The sequence below is a fragment of the Anguilla anguilla genome, chromosome 3 (genome assembly GCF_013347855.1).
Source record: "Anguilla anguilla isolate fAngAng1 chromosome 3, fAngAng1.pri, whole genome shotgun sequence".
NCBI classification, from domain to species: Eukaryota; Metazoa; Chordata; class Actinopteri; order Anguilliformes; family Anguillidae; genus Anguilla; species Anguilla anguilla.
In genome coordinates this window covers 28,894,244-28,920,218 of record NC_049203.1, presented here as the reverse complement: position 1 = coordinate 28,920,218, position 25,975 = coordinate 28,894,244, and the positions used below count along the sequence as shown (strand labels likewise).

The 25,975-nt window shown below is 40.6% G+C and overlaps 1 protein-coding gene across 2 annotated transcripts in view; it reads left to right on the top strand.

Annotated features, from left to right (window-relative positions):
- gucy1b2 (guanylate cyclase 1, soluble, beta 2) overlaps nucleotides 1-25,975 on the top strand; it is a 112,756-nt gene that overhangs the window by 71,162 nt on the left and 15,619 nt on the right. Inside the window, exons 12-13 of one of the 2 annotated variants that reach the window (XM_035408230.1) lie at nucleotides 14,042-14,188; nucleotides 15,757-15,911. In XM_035408230.1, the coding sequence (XP_035264121.1) occupies nucleotides 14,042-14,188; nucleotides 15,757-15,911 (302 nt within the window). The remainder of the gene's footprint in view (nucleotides 1-14,041; nucleotides 14,189-15,756; nucleotides 15,912-25,975) is intronic. The other variant, XM_035408231.1, reaches the window with a different exon arrangement.

Sequence of the window (25,975 nt, the reverse complement as noted above, 5' to 3'; positions counted from 1 at the left end):
GTTACACTTTGGAGGTATGCTTAGGATCACTGTCCTGCTGGAAGATGCAGTTGCGACCAAGTTTTAACTTTCAAGATAATCCTCCTTCCTCATGATGCCATCTATTTTCTGAAGTGCACCAATCCCTTTTCCAGCAAAACACCATACAACATGATGCTACCACCCCCATGCTTCACAGTTGGGATGGGGTTCTTCGGATTAAAAGCCTCACCCTTTTTCCTCCATACATAGCGCTGATCATTATGGCCAAGCAGTTCAGTTTTAGTTTAATCTGACCAGAGAATACTCCTCCAAAAGGCTAGGCCTTCATCCTGGTAATCACCTGCAAACTTCATTCTGGCTTTTTTCTGCCGATCTTGGAGTCAGGGCTTCTTCCTTGTGCGACAGCCTTTCAGGCCATGGCGATATAGGATTCTCTTAATGGTGGATGTAGGTACTTTGGTACTTGTTGCCTCTAACTCCTTCACCAGTTCCTTTGTTGTTGTCTTGAGGTTCAGTCAAAACTTTCGAACCAAATTTAGTTCAGCTCCGGGAGTTAATTTGTGCCTCTTTCCTGAATGATGCAGTGTCTGTGTGGTCCCAAGAGTTTTATATTTGCATACAATTCTTTGTACAGATGCTTGTGGTACCTTCAGTTTTTTGGAAATTGCTCCTAAAGAGGAACTGGTCTTGTGGAGGTCCACAGTTTTTTTTCTGAGGTCTTGGCTGAGTTTCTTGGATTTCCCCATGGTATCAAGGGCAAAAAAGCAGTGGCTCTAAAGGTAGGCTCTTAACCTCTTAGCGCAAAGCCGCTAGTGGTCGGCATGCCGGCATTCCGAGATTTCTGAACTCAGATATTCAGTGCTACTGCAACCAAAGTGTGAGTTAAAAACAGAAACGCTTTGTTTTTGTTTCATTAGTAGACGATATACAACAACTGTGCCAAATACGGAGTTTCTCAGCGCCACCATTGTTGCTCTGGTCGTTCATTTAACATGCACCCCCTTCCTGCAGTCCCATCTGCAACTACACCCCCTACCCATGACATAATGGACAATACTGTCTATCTGGGCATTCATAAATATATTCTTTCACCACTCAAAAATCGTATTCCGTCATAGCAACAAGATAGGTGCGCCAATACAGCAGTGAAAACGCTGCTCACTGAATGACGAAATAAACGAGACAAAGTTTTAAAAAATGATACCATGTCATTCTACAGTCAATATCTGGGACTAAATATTGAATAAATATACAAGCTTACCATTGGTTTTTACGTGTAGAGATGTCCCTTTTGAGATTGAGTGGTCATATATTGTCTTGGACAATCCGTTTATGAAATATACGCGCATTTGTGATGCCTGAGTACCTTCCAAAATAGCCGTGCGTGATACCACGTGTTGTTTATGGTGTTATCCCCCTTTTTAGTACAGTCTGGCTTTTTTGTAATTTCTTGGAAAATACTATTATTATTGAGGACTTCTGGGCATAGCTAAGCCATATGTTTGCTGATAGACCTATCTGACATAGTTTTCTGGAGCAAAACAGAAGCGGTTAGAACTGTCATTGAGTTACTGTCTCTGTCTCTATCTACTGAAAATAGATAAAATTTAATCATTGCTAAGTAAGTATTATTGCTCAAAATATTTTGGTTATATACGTTATTTTTGAAATTGAGTGTCTTTAAATAGGTTAGTGGTATTATATAATGTGGATATTTCACACTGTGATGTAAGCGTTAGTTAGTAGTGTAATAGTTTTTGTGATGCATGCAACAGTGGTGACGAGTGTTGGAACATTGCCAAAACGTGGTGGACGGTTGAAAATTGTTTTCATATCGTCCCATCCCCATACAAGAAAACATGAGCGTACAGAGTATAGAAATACATACAAGAGTTAATGATTACACTTTTAGGTACTGTACAGCATTGTGTGACAATATTTTTGCATTATGTTTAAATCTGATATCAATGTTTCATCTTAAACCTTAATAAGGGGCTCATTTATATGCTTTGCAATGGACAAAAAGCATTATATTCCTTTTTTGAGAGATTTGGATATGTTTCTGGACCCCTAGCTATTTTAGACCACTGTACTGACAGAAAGCTTGTAATTACCACTTGAAAATGTTGCAACAGTGAGTTTCTTGAGTAAAAACAGTTGATTTGTAGTGAAATACGTTAAATTGTTGTGATTTACAGCAATGCATAATTTAGACATTTTGGGTAGATCTGGAGACGCTGGGTACACTGCTTAGTTTTTGATTCATATATCTTTAGTAGTTCTACATATCCACCCTTAGATTTTATGAACTCTAAAATATGTAGGGGTCCAGAAACATATCCAAAATGAATAAAATGCTTTTTGTCCATTATAATGCATATAAATGTGGCCCTTGAAGGTTTAATATGAAACATTGATATCAGATTAAAATATAATTCAAAAACATTGTCACACAATGTGGTAGAGTAACTAAATGTGCAATCATTAACTCTTGTATGTTTTTTCTGTACACTACAGTATGTAATGTTTTCTTATATGAGGATGGGATGACATTGAAACAGTTTTCAACCTTACACCACATTTCGGCTATGCTCCAGCACAGGTCACATCTGGTGCTTGAAACAGAAACCCTACTCAGCTAACGACATAGCTACCAAGGAACGCTTATGTTACGGTGTGAAATATCCTCATTATAAAATACCACTAACCTATTTAAAAGCACTCAATTTCAAAAATGACGTATATAACTGAAATATTTTGAGTAGTAACACTTACATATGGACAATGAAGTCTTATTTGTGTTCAGTAGATAGAGACAGGGACAAAAAATCAATGCTGCCAGAAAACAGTATATCAGCTAGGTCTATCAGCAAACATATGCCTTAGCCATGCTCAGAAGTTCTCAAGAATAATCATATTTTCCAAGAAATGATGAAAGTAATAAACTTCTCTACGTGCAGTGTCTTTTTCGTCTACCTCAGAGTGAATGTGTAAGGAGGCGATTATGAGAGCAAACTTACGGTTACGCTGAGCTACAAAACGCTATTCCAAGAGTAAAATTAGACATATAATACATTGTTAGAAAGCTTATTCTGTCAGCAAACCATCTGATGTTCTCATATTTTCCATTGGTGGCAACAGTTACCATGAATGGATTTCGTGTTCATTATAGCCAAGACCTATGACTGATACATACAGAATGTTACATCTTAAACAGATAAATATTGACTGAAATACAGGGTAAAACGTCGGTTTTTTCAATATTTCGACTGGGTTTTTTTAATGGAGGAAATTAACACATACAGCTAAAAACTACAGGTTCTAAGCTTCATTTTGATGTTTAGGTTGCGGGGGTTTGAAAGAAAATCCAGCTGCCACACCAGGCTTGTGTCTCGCTAGCTCCCGCACCTCCTCCTCGATGCGAGAGTTTTCCTGAGTGATAGCCGGGAATGGTCAGCTCTTCAACCCTCTGCCTGCTGTGTGCTGACTCGGTGGGGGCGACTACAGAATATATCACTACAGAATATATCACTTTTCAATAATGTGTAGTAAATGAAACGACTAGTTAGTGAAATCAAAGTCCTATGTTGCAAACAGAATGGGCATTTTTATCTAGTGGCCATCCACAATTTTTTATTTCACCTGTATTTCACCAGGCAAGTCATTAAGAACAAATTCTTATTTACAATGGCGACCTGACAAGCGACAAAGGCCACTTAAGGGAAGGGGAGGTGGGCTAGAAGATAAAAGCATGTTAAAAGCACAAAATACATCAATAATAACAAACTAAACAAAGGCACAATGACATGAATCAATTTGAAGAAACATAATGGCTGACGCACAGAACTTATTTATTAAATGTTTTGCAGCGCAGTGGCTCAAAGTTTGTTCTCTCTTTCTCTCTCTCTCTCTCTCTCTCTCTCTCTCTCTCAATTTCAATTCAATTCAATAATGCTTTATTGGCATGACTGCATATAGCAATATTGCCAAAGCAATTCACAATACAATTAAACATTTAACAATAACGAATAAGACACGATTAATACGATAAATTAACAAACAAATAAATAACCAGAGCCAAACCTACAGACAATCTACAAGTTAAATGACAAACACTAATAAGGACAATAATAAAAATAAAGACTACTAATAATACAGATACAGATGGTGCCTCACTGGTTGTCCCTCATTTTGTGACAGGAGGCCACATATCTTGCAGCCAATGCCACACATTCTTTCTTCTCCCCGAGTATGTAGGGGAGTTTTTCAAGATTATTGTTATTAGAGAATTTAGGTGAAATTGTTCCAATTTTAGAAAATACATTTTTTCTTATGTCCTCATATTTTGTGCATTCTGTGAGGAAGTGCAGCTCTGTCTCCACTGCCCCCTGATCGCAGTGGGAGCACAGCCTGTCCTCTCTGGGCAGCCAGGTCTGCCTATGACGGCCGGTCTCTATGGCCAGGCTGTGCTCACTGAGTCTGTACATTGTCAATGCTTTTCTCAATTTGTTATCAGTCACCATGGTCAAATATTCTGCCATGGTGTACGGTCTTTTTACGGCCAAATAGCATTCAAGCTTGTGTTGAGCTTTTGTGGTTTCGTGCCAATATGTGATATAGTTTTCTTTTTCTTTCATCATAATTTGGTTTGGTCTAATTGTTTGAAATGGTGTATGGCTGCCCCGAGGCTGATTGGTGTTAGTAGTGTTAGTATCTGTGAGTGAACTCAGCCTCAGCACCAGCAGGCTGAGGGGGTTCCTTTCTATGTTCAGCTCTTGGCAGTGCAGGGCTTTATAATGATATGATTTGGGGTCGCTCATTTTTTATGTTTCCAGAATTTGATGCCTCTTTTTTTGATGTTTATTAGTAGAGGATATTGGCCTAATTCTGCCCTGCATGCATTGTTTGGAGTTTTCCTCTGTACCTGGAAGATACTTTTACAGAGTTCAGCATGCGGGGTCTCAATTGGACGTTTGTCCCATTTAACAAAATCACATTGTGTGAGCGGGCCCCATACCTGACTGCCATAAGGTGCAATTGGTTTGATCACTGATTCTAATATTTTGAGACAGATCCTAATTGGAATTTTGATTTTAATTGATTTTTTGATGGCATAGAAAGCCCTTCTTGCTTTCTCTTTCATTCATGGCCAAGCTGAAATTTCCTGTGGAACTGATTCTTAAGCCTAAATAAGTATAATTAGTTGTTGATTCTATGGTATGCTTTCCTAGGGTGAAATTGTGAGTGATTCCCTGAGATCTGGACCCTTTTTTTGGACTAATACTTTAGTTTTCTTTTGATTAACTGTCAGGGCCCAGGTCTGATGGAAATCTTCTAAAAGAGCCGGGTTCTGCTGTAAACCCTCTTTTGTGGGCGACAGCAGAACCAGGTCATCTGCGTACAGAAGACATTTAATTTCTGTGTCATGCAGAGTGAGGCCAGGTGCTGCAGATTGCTCCAGTAATTTTGCCGATTCGTTAATATAAATGTTGAATAGGGTAGGACTCAAACTGCAACCCTGTCTCACTCCACGCCCCTGAGTAAAGAAATATGTTTGTTTTCTTCCAATTTTGACTGCACATTTGCTATTTGTGTACATTGACTTTGACATCATAAAATTTCCCCCCTACACCACTTTCAATAAGTTTAAAGAATAAACCTTCATGCCAAATGGAATCAAATGCTTTCTGGAAATCAACAAAGCAAGCAAAAATTTTGGGTTTTTTTTGGTTCACATATTTATCGACTAGGGTGTGCAGGGTGAAAATGTGGTCAGATGTCCGGTGTTTTGGTAAAAATCCAATTTGACTTTTACTCAGGACATTGTGCTTAATAAGGAAGTCTATGATTCTTGTATTTAAAATACTGCAAAATACATTCCCCAGATTACTGTTAACACAAATGCCTCGGTAGTTGTTAGGGTCAAATTTATCTCCACTCTTGAAAATAGGGGTTATGAGTCCTTGGTTCCAGATTTCAGGGAAATGACCCACACTCAGAACAAAATTTAACAGTTTTAGAATTGCTAATCTAAATTTACTATCTGTGTGTTTCAGCATCTTATTTAAGATGCCATCTGCCCCACAGGCTTTTTTTCATTGCAAGGGCTTAAATTTTTAAAACTAAAAGTTCTGATTCGGTAATTTCATAATCTGATTCTTTAATGATTTTTTCAAGGTTGTTCAGTTTTTCACATATTTGGTTTTGTTCTGGATTCTTTATTGTCTTACTATGTAATTGTTCAAAATGATTCTTCCTTATTTCCAATTGTCCCAGAAGTTATTTGACTCAATTGATTCTTCAATTATATTTAGTTGGTTTTGGACGTGCTGTTCGTTTTTGGTTCTGAGTGTGTTTTTATATTGTTTTAGTGTTTCACAATAACGAAGGCGTAGCTCCTGACTTTCTGGTTGTCTGTGTTTTTGTTTGGATAAATGTCTGAGAGTTTTTCTTATATTTTTGCAATCCGAATCAAATCATTTTTCTTTTTTAAAATTATTTTTCAATGACTTCTTTGTCAGATTTGATATAGATGCCAAATTGTCAAATATGTTGTTCATGTGGTTTACAGCAAGGTTTACTCCTTCTTTATTGTGAGGGTATGTGTAGACCAGAAAGGAATCCAAGAGAGATTGGATTTTGGATTTGCCAATTGCTTTCTGGTATTCTTCTGTGCTGTTTTGCAATATTGAGGTCAGCTGCATAGCTAGCGAACAATAGAGCTGTCAGACCAGGGGTACCTCTCTCAACCAACGTTTGACTGGGGGAATTTTGTAAATTACTTTGTAATTCTTTAACTACTTCTTCCATTTTGTATTTTGTCATGCACATTTTCACGCTTTTCTCAGTGTTCCTGTAATATGCCTTGATACATTTCCCCTTAGCCTATATAACAAAACCGCCATAATTTAGAAATACAAACGTTGCAATTGATTCAGTTGCATGCTTTATTTCAAGAAAATAGTTTTGCAATATATGGTTTTCGTAACCCAACAAGTGTTTTATCCAAGCAACCAGTTCATAATTGACTTCAGTGTCCCTCAGGCAGGGGTGATGGTGGGGTTCATGCAGTTCAGAATAAAATGAGAAAGTATGTTTTCATTTATAAAAACATTTTTCCTATGTTTGAAACTTGATTTGACTGTTTACCTCAGTGTTAAAAATGTGTTTAATGGATATTAACATATAGGTCATTGTTTGTTAAATACAGCTTTAAAAAGCAAATGACCTGTTATTAAACTGGACAGTTATTGATGCCATTTTAAAACCATAACTTTAATGCTTGAAAATCACAACAATAGGCCTATTTCACAAGATGGCGACCAAAACCGGATGTAGGGATAGTTTCCGGTTACCGTTGCTACGGACGAAAGTCCATTTCTGACAGCGAAAAATTGAGCCTAAACAGCGACGTATTCTCACAGTCCCTAATAGCTCTGCCAAAGTTCACTATGTCCGATGTTATCCGCATTGTCGAAGCATTGCCAGTGAACGTTAAGCGGTCTAAACTAGACAAGGGCTATAAATTCTTTTTTGAGAAGTTTATATTCGGATATGAAAGTATAACGTTAGCTCTGGTTCGCCAGAAAGCTAAGTAGCTAGTTTGCTAACCACAGCAAGTTAGCCGATTAAAGAGATATTTCACTTCGACATAACATAAATTAATTTCTGGAGGCGACTCCATTGTGTTTTCGTAGCGTGAAGCAACATCTGGTGTCCATTAACAGCTTCTGTTCCTCTCGGTTGTCCCGAAAATGAATGAATAGGGAGCCTGACAACTGTGAGGAAAAGCGGTTCTGTTAACGTTGACAGTCAGCAGGGGAGGCAAAGCTATGTAAGTACAATGTGTTAGGCTCCACAAAATCATTTTTGCAGTAATCTAGCTCTGAAAATGTTAATAAGCTGCCTAGCTAGGCTAACTAATGTGTAGTAACAACAAACAATAACAAACAAAAAAAAATCTTCCTAATGTATTAGTTGCTAGTTGTTCGTTTCTACCAGCCACCTAGCTAGCTAATCAGATACAACTTTAAAGGAATTATCTGGCTAATTCGTCAGACAATGTTTTTGTTGTTGGTTGTAGACATTAAACAGCCTAGCTAGGCAGCTGACTAACATCTTTCAGATCTAGGTTACTGCAAAAATGATTTTTATACAGACATGACAATGAATATGAAACACGATATGAAAATGCGACGTTGTCGTCGGTCCATCTGTCCTATGATTTCTTCTGTAACCCCATACTACCACCGAAGTAGCCTACATTGTTTTATAATAACCGGGACAGCCCGGAGGGGTTTATTCCACTTATATACAACGGGTTACCAACAATGACTATACATGGTTACTTTTGTATTTATTGATTTTTATCGATTTAATCACCTGGAATTTAAATGTTCTTCTGCAGCCGTTTGGGCATATTTTACCGCTGTCAAGCAAAACTGTCGTTGGTAGTTGAACTTGGACCGTTGTTATGCAACAATTAGGCTCAAGCGGCCAAAACCAGACTTCGTTTTTGAAGCTCATTTCCTGGTGTTGTAGTTCCTGGTTGCTCACTAGCGCCACTACGGATGGCTCCAGTATAGGTGTTTTCATATCCGGTTTCCATGTAAGTCTACGGTACAAATGCGATCAAAATACAAAGTCAATAATTTTTTCTCACAAGAACAAATAGTCATAATAGGTGTATTTTATTCGTCTTATGACTGTCCATGGGTCGATTTCATGATGTATTGCGTCATTTGGGCACAGTGCCAATATTTGTTCTGGACCAATGAGGTACAGCTTGCGTCACTTCCGTATTGCTGCAGAGGACTGAGCTACAGTAGGGGCTACAGTCTATGGTCACTGGGGTGGGCGGTGGCGCCTCTTGACCTTGACATTAAGCTCCGGCCACGGTCCGCCTGTGCTAAGTCTGAAAATGCAGGCATCCCATTTCGTGGTGATTTCATTATGGCGTGTGCTATTTACAGCTGCACTAAATGACCATAAAATAATCCTCCTCTTAAGTTTTTCGGTAGCCGAGTCATTTTTACTATTTCCTTTAGTCTACTTAACCAAATAATTAGTTGGCAGAAAGCGTAATCAGCTTGCTATATTTGGTAGTCCAGTAGCCTATGCTAACAGTTCGCAACTTCGGCTACCAAGCCATTTGACTAGCTAGCTAACCCTAAACTGCAAACATTCAATCTGTCAGACGTGTTTGACGGCTTGTCAGTCGTGTACATTCCGTAAATGTCTACCTGGGCCATGCTTCACGCATGTGACAAAGCTACTATAATCCCGATTTTGGGATAAACACTTTTTCAGTTTCACGAAGCGAATTAAGAGTCTCAAGGTTCATTTGCTGAATATACAACACACGATGAAATCACACACACAGAATTTAACGAAATTAACCATCTTGGCATTTAGAAAGGAACATGTTTTTAGCATTTAAGAGACCGACAAGCTAGGCATTTAAGACAGTGGTTCTCCGAATCGGTTCTGGGTGCTCCTTGCGTATATTGGCTTTTCTCCATTGGTTTTGATTATTTACAAGAAAAAAATAATAGCCTAATAATAATTAGAAATTCAACGTAGGCTACATTATTTTTGTCTTCATGCACCAGGTGGAAAACTTGCCGTACAAAGTGCGTTGTCATATTTACACGCCTGCAGATCAGTTATTAAAATACTTGGTAGATTTGTTAATCACCGCTGAGTGTTAATTTTTGTTCGGTAGAAAGTGATTTGCGAACGATCGGTCAGCTAGCGTCACCCAGCAAGTGAACACCACAAACGGCGATGGAGTAGCTAGTAGTAGCAGGCTCATTATCTGACTGGCGAAAACCTACGACGATAACTTGCTCGGTTAACAGCAGATTAGACAGTTATACGAAAATTTGCCTAGTCAAATCACCAGTAGCCTACACATCTCCGATTGATTGACCATCAGTGTAGTCAATGTTCTTCCCCTGTGGTTCATATTGCTAACGCGTGAGCTAACCACGGACAGCCTACCTAGCTCACTGGCAAGCTGATATGCTAGCTAAGCATATTCGTTTTGCTGAGAAACATACATTGAAGATAACTGAACATAGCCTAATTGTATTTTTAATGTCATACATATAACGTGATTACAATGACACAGTACAGTCACGGATGGAAATTAAACTCCGTAAACATCTGATAATATATTTTAAAACATAACGACAGACAGTCAGCTAGCCTCGTTCAGGTTGAGGGGCTTTTCCGCACCGGACTGTCAATCAAAATGTAAAAAATCACAAGACCGCTTAACTCTATGGTTTTGGCTCCAAATCGAGAAAATGGCCGCGCCCGCCATTGAGCTTCAAAACGTGTTTTAGAGACCCACGGAGAGTCAATGGGTGACGTCACAGTAGCTTTGTCCATATTTTTTACAGTCTCTGGTTAGGCTCCACAAAATTACTTATGTTATACTGAAGTGAAATATCTCTGAACTGAGTTTTGTACTACAGTTACTATTTTGTGACATGTTGTTTGTGCTGTACTTGTTCTAATAAAGATTTATATTGCTTGTCAAATTGCCTGTGTAATGCCAGTTCACTACCGAGCTGTTTGTTTTCATCGCTGATAAAAACTACCCACACATTTTTAAATCAGCTGATATATCTTAAGTAGGCTTGTCACGATGTCCGTCAATACATTTTCTAATTACAATTAACAACTAAAATAAACGTGCATCTGCAGTTTCAACATTGAATATGCAAATATGTGCTTGCTAACAAGCTAGCTGGCTAAAACGTAATTTGCTAATCATAACATAAAATATAGCTAGCTAACTGATTTTATGACATTCTTGAGTAACAGGTACCACATGACTGAAACTGCGTTAGTTCTCAATGAATGATAAAAAAAAAAAATTAAAAAAAACAAAGGAGTTGGCAGAGGACTCAGACATTTAGACCCAAATATATGTGAGGAGAAAAGTTTAATATCATCGAGTGTAATCTTATTCACAAAGCAGTAGCTAACTAGCTAGCTATCGTAATGAGTTAGTTTGTCAGTTTGCAACATTATGACAGTCATGCTACCTAGCAAGTTTTTTTCTTATTTTGGAGTACATCTGTGGGAAAGCTGTGGAAGGGAAAATAAATTCTTTTTCGAATTGGGGAACGCTACAAAACAAAAAAGCTCTTCGTCGTTGCCATTGTTTTGGTGGCTGTTAAGATAACCAGAAATGAGAGACCCCTACATCCGGTTTACATACCCGGAAATGTGAAATAGGCCTATAGCAGTGACTGTGATTATAATAGCATTTTATACCTTCAACTTCCTTATACCTTTAACTTCCAAGTTAAACCCCCACCACTTCCAGTTTACACCACTTTTATCTGAATACAAATTATTTTGTTTGTTGAAGAAATACAGATACAAATAGTGGCACCTCCCTCCACCCCTAATATATTCATACAGTGCAGGCACATGAGAAATAAAAGGAAAAACCAAAATAAAGTGTCTTAGTTAGGTTTTGGGGCACCACAAGCCCCCAGAACAGTTTCAATGTGCCTTGGCTTAGATTCTGCAAGTTTCTGGAAATCTACTGGAGGGATGAACACCATTCTTTCAAAAGATATTTGCTCATTTGGTGTTTTGATGGTGGTGGTGGAGGGCGCTGTCTTAACACTTTGGTCCAAAATCTCCCATAGGTGTTTAATTGGATTGAGATCTGGTGACTGCGAAGGTCAAAGCATATGATCCACATAATTTTTGTACTCATAAAATCATTCAGTGCCCCCTCATGCCCTGTGGATGAAGGCATTGTTATCCTGAAAGAGATCACTCCTATTCCTACTGCCTTCATGTTGCTAACAAGTCTCTCATGTGGTACCTTATGGTACCCAAATGCTTTTTGGCAAGCTAAGTATATAATATCATAAGCCTTGTTATCGTCAAAACACTTGGTAGCTACCTTCAAAGAATACCAGAAGGTATTGACCTTCCCTTGCGAAAACCACACTGGCTATACTTTAGGAGGTTGCTATTTTCAAGAAACACCTCTAACTTGTCTTTGATGATAGATTCCTGTATTTTACATGTGATACAAGTTAAACTGACAGGTCTGTAGTTTCCTGGATCAGGAATATTGGATATTGGTATTATATTACCTTGCTTCCAGTCCTCATGTATGTCTCCAGTTTTCTAAAGACTGCCTAGATATACCTGCCAGTCGTTTAAAAATGATTTCCCCTAACTCTTTGAGTACCATTCGGTATATGCCTTCAGGGCCTGCAGCCTTATTTGTCTTTAGTTTATGTAATTTATCCAGTACTTCTTTATACTTTATCTCAATAAGACATTCTGGGTACTGAATATGCCTTCCAGTCTTTTAGTAACCTCTTCTCTAGTAAAACTCTCAACCAAATACCTGTTTAAGGCATCAGCAATATCTTTATTCTTACAAAGCAATGCTCCTTCTTTCCTGATGCACTGGACAACCTCCTTCCCTTTAGTTTTTCTACTACAGTATTGAAAGACAGGTTTAGGATTACTTTTTACATCTTGGGCAAGTCACCTTTCACAGAGCCTCTTAGCTTCCAGTTGTTCTTTTTTAACCTTATCACGCATATTACAATATTCAATCTTATTACTCTCAGTGCTGTTGTTTTTATCTCATTAAAAACATGTTTTAAACTTACAAAAATGCCAAGTTACTCACACTTACAAAGCACTGTCTATAAGTAATTCATTCAAACTGGCTAAATCTAGGCCTGCCATTGAAAGTATTGATATCAAAATGACGACAAGTTACTGTACTACAAACAATATAGGCTTGCCTCACAGAAATGAAAGAAGCTGTATTCCAAAGCAATGCAATCCAATGTCTCCTAAATTGTTTCAAGTTCATTTCATTTGTGTCCAGTGGGACATGCTAAAATCAAGTTTGGTTAAAATCAAAAGATGTTTTGACACAGCTGTCTAGATGTTTTATGCACAAGAATAGTTATTAAGGATTCAATAAATGAAATGGCAGCATTCTGACAATCGTAGCTTCCAAAGTTGGGGATGATTCTATTTCATTCAATAAATGTATTTTATAGACTTGCCGTGTAGACTTACCCGATGGTACTATATCAGGATTAATTTAATCATATTTCGGTTATATGACTCCAAAATAATGTTTTAGCTCACAGGCAAAGTTAAAACATTATCTATGTTTCTAGCGGATCTAGCTGGTTGATGCAGACCTGCCTCTGGCATGAGTAGCATGCATAGATACAATTGTGTACCTGTTGTGGCACAAGTGTATAGGCGAGTGAGTACAGGGTGCAGATATCCTGAGTTCTATGTGTATGTTAGGACTTTAAAACTTCTGGGTGTGCAGTGGTAAGAGTCAAAGAGGAATGCCAGGCTAAAGTGAATACAATTTATGATACAGTACGCTCAATGTTGGCAATATACAATGGTGCAAAATGTGTGTGTAGTGGAATGCCAATACGCGAATGGCACGCAAGAGGTTGTATTGACGAGTCTCCTCCAACCATTCCACTTTTTCCCTTATATACCCATACCCCATATAAACCCCAAAGTCATCAAGTAAAGACACAATAATAACAAAACAGTACATCAGTGATCTTGCTTGCGCTATCTCTGTAAGCCTATTACACTGGGTTAACCTTTGTAGCTGGCTGGGCACTAACCCATAGGTATCAAGATCTTTAGTCAGCACCCACTATACCACACCACCAAAGCACCAACTTATTCCTCATGACATCAGCTTTCCAACAATACCAAACTAGATTACACTGCTGTATTATGGAGAACCTAAGGTTTACATAATGCTGATCCAGGGGGAATTTTGCAAATGAGCACTGAGATCTCTTTATCAAAACCTGTGGACACCCTGTCTGCACAGTAAACACAGTCTGCTTTCCTTTGGAGGTCTGATAAGGGGCACACTTCTGTAAACCACCCTACAAACTGAATTAACGTTCCTGAATCCTCAACCCTGGTGGCTAATAAAACAGAAAATAGAAAGGATTAGGATCTGCTCTGCCTGGTGTCTGGAGGCTGAGGTGAATGTCTGTTCCTGCAGGTGGAGACTATTGGAGATGCCTATATGGTGGTGGGTGGGGTGCCCGTTCCGGTGAGCACCCATGCTGAGCGAGTAGCTAACTTTGCCCTGGGCATGCGCATTGCTGCCCGAGAGGTGGCCAGCCCCATCACTGGGCAACCAATTCAGGTATACCATTAACACTAAGAACAGCATTCATGCAGAATATTAATGTGCCCAAAATAAACCATTTACATTTGAATGGATGTTCATCAGGTCAATACTGCTAACCTTCCAAATATTTTAGGTGTTCCAAGTTATATACATGTTTGCTAAATTCTGGAAAAAAAGAGCACTTGTGATAAACTTGTACAGGAATACTTTTTGTTCATACAGATTTGTCTTTTCAATCTATATGTATAGATATTTGCACCGATGGATTTGTTTGTTCATTCATTCTTCACACTGTAGAATTGCGTGTCCGCCATAGGGTGGCGGCGAACCCATTATAACCTTGAATTGAGTACAGCACTCCCTCTCGTATGTTATTGCTGACCGCCACAGCACTTTTCAAACTATTAAACAACTTGTGACTTCTATAATATAGCTAAATACAAGTATCCACGTGAACATTGCAGTTTGTGCAACAACTAGCTGGCGGGAACGACCCATGTTACCATTTACATTACATTACAGGCATTTAGCAGACGCTCTTATCGAAAGTGACTTATCCAAAGCGACTTACACAACTTTTACATACATTTTACTTGTCCGTGATATTAAGGTGTCAGTGTTATCAGTGATGGCAGCATGACAAAAAACACTGTTTACCTCATTACAATGTGGTGATATGCAGTGGTTCTGATTTAGAATCCAGCGACAATGCAGATGTTATCGTGAGTGAATTGTAAGGTTGTGAGGTGTAATTAACACCGTTAAGCAAATAATGTGTTTTCTAGTTAACTAAGCATGATGTTCATCATGATGAACTAAGCTGGATTGTTAGCTACCTGACTAACAACAGCCTCTTTGCTGTAACTATCTGACAGTTGCTCATATTCAGCTAAATGAAAACATAATTATAGCATAGCTAGCAAGCAATCTCAGTTTTGAATATCGTTGTTACCTATGTTGATCATAACAACGACATTTATAGATTTGTAATGTTAAATATTAACTAGCTAGCTAGCTAGCTGAGTTTTAAATGTTATAAGTTGACTTGTCAGTTTCTGTATTTTTGCTGGTTTATGCACCAGATGGCTCTGTGATCTGATAATGTTACATGTCACTTCTCACAAGAACAAGGTTCATCCCCTGAAATTTATGTATAGGTGTAACATCTTCATCATTGTTAGTTGTTTCAGGCAGCGTAATGGGAAGCTCTTGCAGTGTTGTTCATTACAGCAACTCATTCATACTGAGTGGTGAACACATACGAGTGATGGCTGACTTTATGGCTTTATATTAAGTGTGAACAAAGTGCTGGTACAAACATTGGTGAATCAGCTGTAGTAAAGTTCTAAGAATCAGCCGTGTGTGCATACATATGTGTGCATGGTGCAACATTGAGTTGCACCGCAACCTGAGAACCCTCGTGAAACCTATGTGACAATGATGGAAAAAATCCTAGCGGAAGCGCTGGTGTCGATATTGTGTGTAAGATTTGGTTGGGAGCCTGTGTTGTGTGTGTATGACTCAAGTGGGTGTCTATATCATGTTTATAAAATTTCAGTGGATGTCTATGTTGCATGTGAAAGATTAGGGTTGGTCTCCACACTGGGCCGGTGCTGGCAGGGGTCGTGGGGGAGAAGATGCCACGATACTGTCTATTTGGAGACACAGTGAACACAGCGTCCCGCATGGAGAGTCATGGAGTTCCAGACCACATACACCTGAGCCCCACAACATACAGGTAATGAACACACACCTTCACCTGAGCACACATACAGGTACCCTGCACACACCTTAACCTCAGCATACACGCGTTTTCTCTTCAGAATATGGACACACATACTTACGTTTTCTCTTCAGCATATGAAATGCTTGTTCAATTGGATTTAGATCATATGAATGTATCTGTGAAGAACTGTCCAGCTTTTTGCTCTGAAAAACATGTTGCTTTAGTAGTATGTTTGGGGTCATTGTTTTGCTGTAGGATGAAGCCTCATCCAATGAGTTTGTAGGCGATTTGGAATTCATTCTGTTACTGCTATCAGCAGTTACATCATCAATTAAGACAAGTGGCTGATACATCCTTGCCTGCATTCTGAAGACTGTTTTTGAGTCAAGGTTTTCTTCATTTTGGTGTAAGGATGTGTAAATATACACGTTTGTGGCCTCTGGCTTCCTGACCACATGATTTTTCTGGTCAACCAAGGTATAATTAAGTGCCTGTCCCCTTCAATTCAATTCTATTTTGTTTGTATCGTGCTTTCTACAGAGAACTATCACAAATACACTTTACAGAGTAGCAAGACAAGAGACAGAGCAAAAAGAGCAAACAGCAAACACCAGGCTTGAACCCCCAAATAGCAAGTACGTAAAGTAAAAATACTCCCAGTGGGGAGAAAGCCCTCAAACGGCGGCGAGAAAAAACTCCGCAGTGGGAAGAAATCTCGAGAGGAACCCGGCTATAGAGGTGGAGCCCATCCTCCACTGGCCAGACAGCAAATAAAATGGGTTAAGCAGGTTACAGCTGAGGTGAAAGCTAACCGGAATATACCAAATGGCATAGTTCAGAATAGTGTGGTTTAGAGGAGCTGGATGATGGATCTGGTGTTCCAGACAGCGTCAAGGCATGGGCAGAGGAAAAAAGGGCTGAAGCAGTCCATGACCATGGAGCGAAGGACAGGACTTGTGTGATTCTGTGGATTCAGGCCTTCCTCTTGTGACCTTGCAATAAACTCTCTGCTTCATCAAATGGCATCAGCTTAGGGCAAGAAACACCCCCTTTTTGGAAATAGGGAACCTGATTTAACAGGCTTAACCATTAAAGCAGTAATCAATGGTTTATCTATCCATATTTATTGACTGCTCCAATACCACAAGCCAATCAAATATTTGTGCGCCAAAAAATAATCCACCAACCAGATTCCAGTAAACACAACGGGGATTCCGTTGCGTCAGTGACTTTTTAAGCATTGTAGCAGAACCAGGGGTGCGGGGTTTCCACGTCACAAGTTGAATAACTAAAACACACAAACAAAGTATAATTAAACAAGGAAAGTTTATTGGGGGAAACTCACAAAGGAGAAGGGGGGAAATCAGGCAACCAGTCCCATCCGTATCCGTATTCCGTGTCCGTAATCCAAAGTCCAAATCCAAAGCCCAAATCCAAAGCCGAGTTCTCAAACAAAACAAGTCGATACACAAGCGGGTAGTCAGGCAGTCCAGGTCACAACAGTAATTCAATCGGTTATTCGCAATGCTCTCTCTCTCTCTCTCTCTCTCTCTCTCTCTCTCTCTCTCTCTCTCTCTCTCTCTCTCTCTCTCTCTCTCTCTCTCTCTCTCTCTCTCTCTCTCTCTCTCTCTCTCTCTCTCTCTCTCTCTCTCTCTCTCTCTCTCTCTCTCTCTCTCTCTCTCTCTCTCTCTCCCTCCCTCCCTCCCTCCCTCCCTCCCTCCCTCCCTCCCTCCCTCCCTCTCTCCTCACCAAACGCATTTCCCTCACGGTACTTTGCGTCATGTTACATTACCTCATGTTTCGGCTCTTGCTTTATCCCCGAGCCTTGAGTGCGTAATGACCGACCGGTGCGTCTGATTATTGCCGGACCTCCTTCTGTGGTTCGGGGGTGGAGCCAACGTGCTGCCAGGTACCTGTCCTCCACTACCAATCCCCGCACCTCTCCCCACCGTCTGTCACAGCATAAAAACTCACCAAAAAGCTTAAGATCTGGGTGCTCTGAGGGGGGTTCTGAGGGGCTCTGAGGGTTAAGATACTTGCCTACCTGACCAGACACCACAAAGGAAACCGACACTTCGCTGCACGCCCCAAAGAACCTTGCCTGACTAACAAGACAGAGTTGGCGTGCTACCATCCACAATGTTTTGAGGAACAAGTATCAACATACTTTTCCTCCGTACCTGCCTTTCCGCCAGACCCAAGTGGAAGATTTGTGAACATCCCAAGTCAGCTTGACTGGAACCTATCGCAACCCCCACTTCAAAGAGGTTTCCCAGGAGTCCCTGCACGCCTGCCAAGGACCTTGGACTAGCCGACGAGCTGATGCATCACCTAACAGAATTAAAGACTGGCCTCCCTTTTTATTTTTGTTAAGTATTGAAAGGCATTTTATTTAATGCTGACATCTAACCATAGGATAGCATAAAACTTGTATTGCCTGATTAAGTCATTTTACTGCTGTTTGTTGTTTAAAAAAAAAAAATTTTTGTTGTTAATGCGCATATTGGTCTGGAATAGCAAATTCCCTGACCTTATTGTTTTATATAAATTAAACTTCACTTAATGAGACTGATTAATGTGGCAGGGCTCGGTTTGCGTAAGGAATTCAGGGCAATTAGAGGACCACACCTACTGGTTAAATAAGCACACACCTGTATTATGTTATGAATCAGTCCAGGATTTAAAAGTGTGCTTCTTTACACAGTAGGCGTCGAAGACTGGGGATCCCCCACGACGGCGAGAGAGAGCACATACCGACCAGAATTTACGCATCTCCCTGTGTCCAGCTCTTCTGCCCCTACCAGGGTAGTCACGACATGTGACAATTAAATTAACTAACCACGTAATATAGAGTAGCTTCTCACTAACCCATAATATGAATTAACATTTGTTAAGTGGTAGTACTCAGCAGCATGCACAGACATTTTGAGGGGCAGGGGCTCAAGCCAAGAAAAATCCCCCTGACATCGGCACACTACATCATGACATTGTATGAAATCTTAATCTCTCACACATGCACACACACACACATACACACACAGACTTGTGCGTAAGTGTCACGTCAACGTGTTAATATTAGTGTCATGTCACTCACGTGACAAGAGCAGCTGCTGTCCCCGTTGCCCTATCTTCTGACATGCTATTTTTATAATGACTACAGTGATTTAATTAGGTTTAATAACAGTAATCATAATTATAACAAAAACAGCAGCAACAACACATGCACTCTGCTCCTGCCGAATGTCTGAAGATAATCAGGTGTGGGCTTGGTTAGTACTTGGATGGGAGACCACCAGGGAATACTGAGTTGCTGCTGGAAGTGGTGTTGGTGGGCCAGCAGGGGGCAATCTTCCCTCTGGTCAAATAAACCCCAATGCCCCAGTCAGGGCTGGATCATGGTTCCGTGAGGCCCCTGAGCACATGTCTTTTGGAGGCCCCCCGCCCCGCCCCCAACAACAATATTAAATGATAACCACTAAACAGTGTGCTAATGTGTAACAACACCACAATGTGCATTTAGCATACTTGTTCATTTGGGCTAGCTAATAAGCTCTCAATGAGGTTTTTATACCCACGGCCACAGCATCCCATGTTTTGAACAAATAATAGTTTTGAACTAATAGCACTAATAGTTAGCTAGCTAGTAGCTTTCACTTAAGCATCATGACTGGCATGCTGTTTCAACATTTATTCAACCCACTGTAGCTAGCTACCCATTTATCTTATACCCCTTTCACACAGATGACCCGTGAACAAATGCCACCTAACTAACTAGTTAAGTTGTGTGCCACCTAACTAGTTAGACAGCTAAGTTTTAGGCCGATAGTTAGTGAACTAGCTGGCTTTTTAGTGCACCTAATTTGGTTGTAAGGGCAGCTAGCTGGCAAAAATGGCAGCTAGCTAACTCAGTGGCATAGGTTTTGTTTGAACATTAGGGGGACGCATTAAGCGGGGGGTCTGGGGGTCCTCCACCTGGAGATTTTGAGCGTCAAACACTTAATTTCCTGCATTCTGGTGAATTTTTATGCGCCAATGTGTTCCTTTTCTGCATCAATTTATGGTGGAAATGCTTCTTTCATGTTTTTATTGGGGGGGACAAATGCACGTGTTCTAAATATTGAGGGGGACGTATCCTCTGCGTCCCCCCCAAAATCTACGCCTATGAGCTATCTAATTTCTGTTAACAAGCTTAATCATATGGGCAGCTACCTAGGGAAAATGGGCAGCTAGCTAAAATAAAGGGATAGCTAGTTACGGTAAGTCAAATAACAAACGGCTTGCCATAATACGATGCCCTTCAAACTGTCCTGTTATGCAGAATGAACTGACTTGTTGGTGAATATTGTATCATGCCACAGCATATTGTAGCGTGCCAACCAATGGCTGAGTTGTACAGTACTGTACTCTCCGAGAGGCTCTCGTTTTAAGCATGCACCGTATGTACCAAGGGGCCCAGGTGTTGCACTAGATGTATGCACCGAGGGGCCTGGGGGCCCTAGTGGTCAACTCACGCTGTAAGCACCCATGGGCCTGGGGGCCCTAGTGATCAGCTCACGCTTTAAGCACCGAGGGGCCTCACATTGTAAGCGCTGTGGGGCCCGGGGGCCCTCACACTTTAGATGCCAAGGGGCACATGGGGCCCTGGTGGTCAGATCATGCTTTAAGCCCCAGGGGCCTAGGGGCCCTAGTGGTCAGCTCACTCTTTAAACGCCAAGGAGCCTGGAGGCCCTCACACTGTAAGCGCTGAAGGGCCCAGGGGCCCTCACACTGTAAGCGCTGAGGGGCCCAGGGGCCCTCACATTGTAAGCAGCGAGGGGTCTGGGGGGCAGTAGTGGTCAGCTCACGTTTTAAACACCAAGGGGTCTGGGGGCCCTCACATTGTAAGCACTGAGGGGTCTGGGGGCCCTCACATTGTAAGCACTGAGGGGTCAGGGGGGCCCTAGTGGTGAGCTCACATTTTAAACACCAAGGGGCCCAGGGACCCTTACATTGTAAGCGCTGAGGAGTCTGGGGGGCCCTAGTGTTTAGCTCATGCTATAAGCACCCAGGGGCCTAGTGGTCAGCTTGCGCTGTGTGCACTGAGGGCCCTGGCGTTCAGCTTCTTTCGGAAGTCTTGGGCCACGCACCGCGCACGGCCTGAGGCTTGGAGGCCCCCTGGCACCCCAAGGCCCCGGGGCACTGGCCCCACTGGCCCGGTCCATAATCCAGACATGGCCCCAGTGCAGTGACGGGGACACTGTGCTGTAGGAGATGTTGTCTCACGGTCCTGACTCACTGTGGTCATTAAAGATCCCATGACACTTATCGCTAAGAGTAGGGGGTTCCCCGGTGTCCTGGCTAAATCCCAGATCTGGCTCTCGCAAACTTGCCACCAAAACCATCCCCAGATTTAATTGGCTAAATAAATGTTCTCTCCCTCTCCACCTTCGTTATTGTGTGGTGAGCTTTCTGGCGCAAAAATGGCTGCCGTGCATCACCCAGGTGGGTGCTACACATTGGTGGTGGGTGAGGTGAGTTCCCCTTCACTGTAAAGCAATTTGAGCATTCGGAAAAGTGCTATATAAATGGAAGGATATTCTAATATTCTATATATATATATATATTCTATGGAAAATTTAGAGTCTCCAATAAGCCTTCCTGCATGTCTTTGGGCTGTGGGATGAAACTGGAGTACCCGAAGGAAACCCACGCGGACACAGGAAGAACATGCAAACTCCGGTATACGGTGTATATATATATCTCATAAAAAACATTATTAACGTACAAAAATGCCAAGTTACTCACACATACAAAGCACTGTCTATAACTCATTCATTCAAATTGGCAAAATCTCAGCCTGCCATTAAAAGTATTGATATCAAAATGATGGCAAGTTACTGTACTACAAACTATATAGGCTATCTTGCCTCACTGAAATTAAAGAAGCTGTATTCCAAAGCAATGTTTCCTAAATTGTTTCTAGTCACTTGGCCCTGTGTGTATAAGCATACGGTACATGGACAGGCCAAACATATGTGTGGATGGGTTTGTAAGAGGCAAGATTGATTGAATAGGCCTTAATATGTCCAATTTGTATCGGTATGTATGCATTTAGCTGCCCAGCCTTTCTGTTGCGTGAATGATTGTATGTTTCTTGGTGTAAATGTCTGTTCGTAAATGTGAATGTAACACGATGCGAGGGAAATGTCGCCATGGGGATAATGAAGTATTCTATGTACAATAAATATGTTCCCAGTATTTATTGTAAGTAGCAAATGTACAAGAACTTGTACATTTAGTAAAATCAAGTTGACAACCAACTATAAACATGTTTTCTGGAGGAATATGCTTCCTGTAGGTATTCACCAGCACTTTTGTACATTAATTTAAATGTATTGCATAAGGCAATTAGAGGCATTTAACACTTTGATGTGACACAAAGTTTGAATGACATTGTAAAATGGTAAGATTAAAAAATACCAGGCCAAGTGACTTGAAACAATTTAGGAAACATTGGGTAGCATTGCTTTGGAATACAGCTTCTTTGATTTTGGTGAGGCAAGATAGCCTATATTGTTTGTAGTACAGTAATTTGGCGTTATTTTGATATCAATACTTTTAATGACATGCCTAGATTTCACAAGTTTGAATGAATGAGTTATAGACAGTGCTTTGTATGTGTGAGTAACTTGGCATTTTTGTACGTTGAAAACGTGTTTTTTATGAAATATAATTTCTTTTTGCAAAGTGTTTGTTATGAGAAAGTGAGAATGGTAATTCACATAAATGTAGACTGTGAGAAGTATGCGTACACATACATACATGCAAACAAACATACAGCGTAGGCAGTCCTGGATGTAGACTGGTTTGATTTGGAGGCAGAGCAAGATTTTGGGGTTGCCAAGTTGTGAAAAACTGAGTTTGAATATCTTTAGCCTAGGTGTATGTAAACTTTTGTATAGCAAAGTGAAAGTGCTAAATGGTACACGTTCATCAGACTACACAAATTCACACAAGGACAGCCATAATCCACAACCGTTTCTTAAAGGGATACTTTGCAATTTTACACCCAGGTCCGCACATTTCATGTTGCAATATATTTATTTTGGCAAGTCAATTAGGGCATCTACTTTGTTCACATCAGAGGTCATTTTAAAACAATCAATTAGAGACAGATTTATTTCAGCTTTATTTCACTATATCAGAATTCCAGTGGGTCAAAAGTTTACATACACCAAGTTGACTGTCTCTTTAAACACTCTGGAAGACTCCTGAAATTGATGTAATTACTTTTTAGAAGCTTTTGATCGGCCAATTGTCGTAATTAGGAGTTAATTGGGAGTTAACTGGCACCTGTGGCTGTATGTAAGGGCCTACCTTTAAAGCCATTGCCTTTTTTGCCCTTGATACCATGGGAAAATCCAAGCAACTCAGCAAAGACCTCAGAAAAAAAATTGTGGACCTCCAAAAGTCCGGTTCCTCCTTTGGAGCAATTTCCAAACAACTGAAGGTACCACGAGTATCTGTATGAACAATTGTATGCAAATATAAAAATCTTGGAACCACACAGACACAGCATCGTTAAGGAAGGAGGCACAAATTAACTCCCTGGGCTGAACGAACTGTGGTCTGAAAGGTTCAACTGAACGCCAAGACAACAACTAAGGTACTGGTGAAGGAGTTGGAGGCATCAGGTACCAAAGCATCTACATCCACCATTAAGAGAATCCTACATCGCCATGGCCTGAAAGGCTGTCGCGCAAGGAAGAAGCTCCTATACTAAGACCGGCATAAAAAAGTCAGAATGAACTTTGCAGGTGATCACCAGGATGAAGACCTAGCCTTTTGGAGTGTTCTCAGGTCAGATGAAACAAAAATTTTACTGTTTGGCCATAATGATCAGCGCTATGTATGGAGGACAACGGGTGAGGCTTTTAATCCGAAGAACTCCATCCTAACTGTGAAGCAAGGGGGTGGCAGCATCATGTTGTGGGGGTGTTTTGCTGGAAAAGGGACTGGTGCACTTCAGAAAATAGATGGCATCATGAGGAAGGCGGTTTATCTAGAAATACTGAAGCAACACCTCAAAACATCAGCTAGAAAGTTAAAACTTGGTCACAACTGGGTCTTCCAGCAGGACAATGAACTTAAGCATACCTTCAAAGTTGTAACAAAATGGCTTAAAGACAACAAAGTAAAGTATTGGAGTAGCCATCACAAAGCCATGACCTGAACCCCCCCCCCCCCTTTCATGACACTTGTTACATGGTGCCCCATCCCAGCACTTTTTTTGGTAATTTGTATTTGTCCTAATACTGTAGCTTATTCTTCTTCCTAGTTGGCTTTGCAGAGGTTAGGTCAGAATAGTGTTCACTGTGAACTGTGTTCTTGGCTAGAAATAGCTGTACAAAATAAGTATTGTACCTTACTGAACCTGTGTTCAGCAGTTGTCTATGACCATGAAATGCACTTTTTGTACGTCGCTTTGGATAAAAGCGTCTGCCAAGTAAATGTAATGTAATGTAATGAATCCCATAGAAAATTTGTGGACTGAACTGAAAAAGCATATCTGAGCAAGGAGGCCCACAAACCCTACTGACTTGCACCAGCTCTGTCAGGAGGAATGGGCAAAAATCCAACAAAGTATTGTGAGAAGCTTGTGGAAGGCTACCCCAAGCATTTGATGCAAGTTAAGCAATTAAAGGGCAATGCCACCAAATACTAACAATGTAACAATGTATGTAAACTTAGTATTTGGTGGCATTGCTCTTTGACAGTTATTTGTCTACAGATTTCACCTCTGTTAGAAATAGGAGTTAACTTCCATGTTTTTGTTTTAGCTGAGCTTCATTACCTCCAAACATACTCATTATGAAGACCATGAGACGATGAATCTTTTGATATAATATAGTGAACATCTGTGGACATTCCAAGGTTGCTTGTCTGCTGTTACCATCTGAGGAATTTGAACCTTGCATCTGGGCCTACTGTTTGGTGTGCCCAGGGTCTTACATTTTTGTCTTACATTTTTACTTTTTCATCCCTGGCTTTTTGGAAAATTCATCTGTCTTTTGGTTTTTCTGGGAGAAACAAGCTGTGATTTGGCATTTTCCTTCATTAATTTCCTTTGTGACTGTAACCTGTCCATGTCTGTAATATTCGCTATTTGTTTGGTTGCTGGCCTTCATGTTTAGATTTGACATTTTCGCTTGTGACTTTCGTTGGTCAGAGATTGAAAAGGGTAGGGGGTGCAGACTGCCCAGAATGAAGCTGTCAAGGCTTCCTATAATAGTGTGAACACCAATTAAATCTTTTTAAAGCAAAATTTTAGTACAGGTGGCTTGGGACAGTGGGAGGTGAAGGAAGGGGAGAGGATGCGTAGAAGTTATAATCTGAAATGTCTCCGGTTAAATGCTAGAAGTATAAAAAATACATTTTTGTAACTTGAGGCTGCTATGAATAGTGGGGGCTGTGACATATTTGGGAATACAGAGACATGGCTTGGGGAGGAGGATGGGTATGAATATCATATAGAGGGGTACAAACTCATTAGGAAGAACAGATCCAGTAGGAGAGGTGGGTGTGTAGCTCTCAATGAAAATTAAAGTTTTAATGTGCCAGAAATTCCAGAAATTGACCAGCACATGCCAAGTGAGGACATTTGGATTAAACTAAATTGGAATGTGCTCTATTTGAAAAAGATTTGGGAGTAATGGTTGATAAACGCCTTTAAGGTTCTAGGCACTGTGCTGTAGTAGTAATAAAAGGCCAGCAGAATTCTGGGATATATAGCCAAACATATTAAGTATAAATCCATGCAAATTATATTCATTTTATACAATACATTTGTTAGACCACACTTGGAGCATTGTGTGCAGTTCTGGGGACTGTACTACAAGAAAGATATACAGGCTCTGGAAAAGGTTCAGAGAAGAGCAACCAGGCCAGCTTGACACTTGATGCTATGCTACCTAGTGTTTCAACTCCGAAAGGCCAGCTTGACACTTGAGGCTAAGCTAACTAGCGTGTCCGCTCCATAAGACAATCTTGACACTTAAACTGAGCTACCTAGTGTGTCAGCTCCATAACGGCCACCT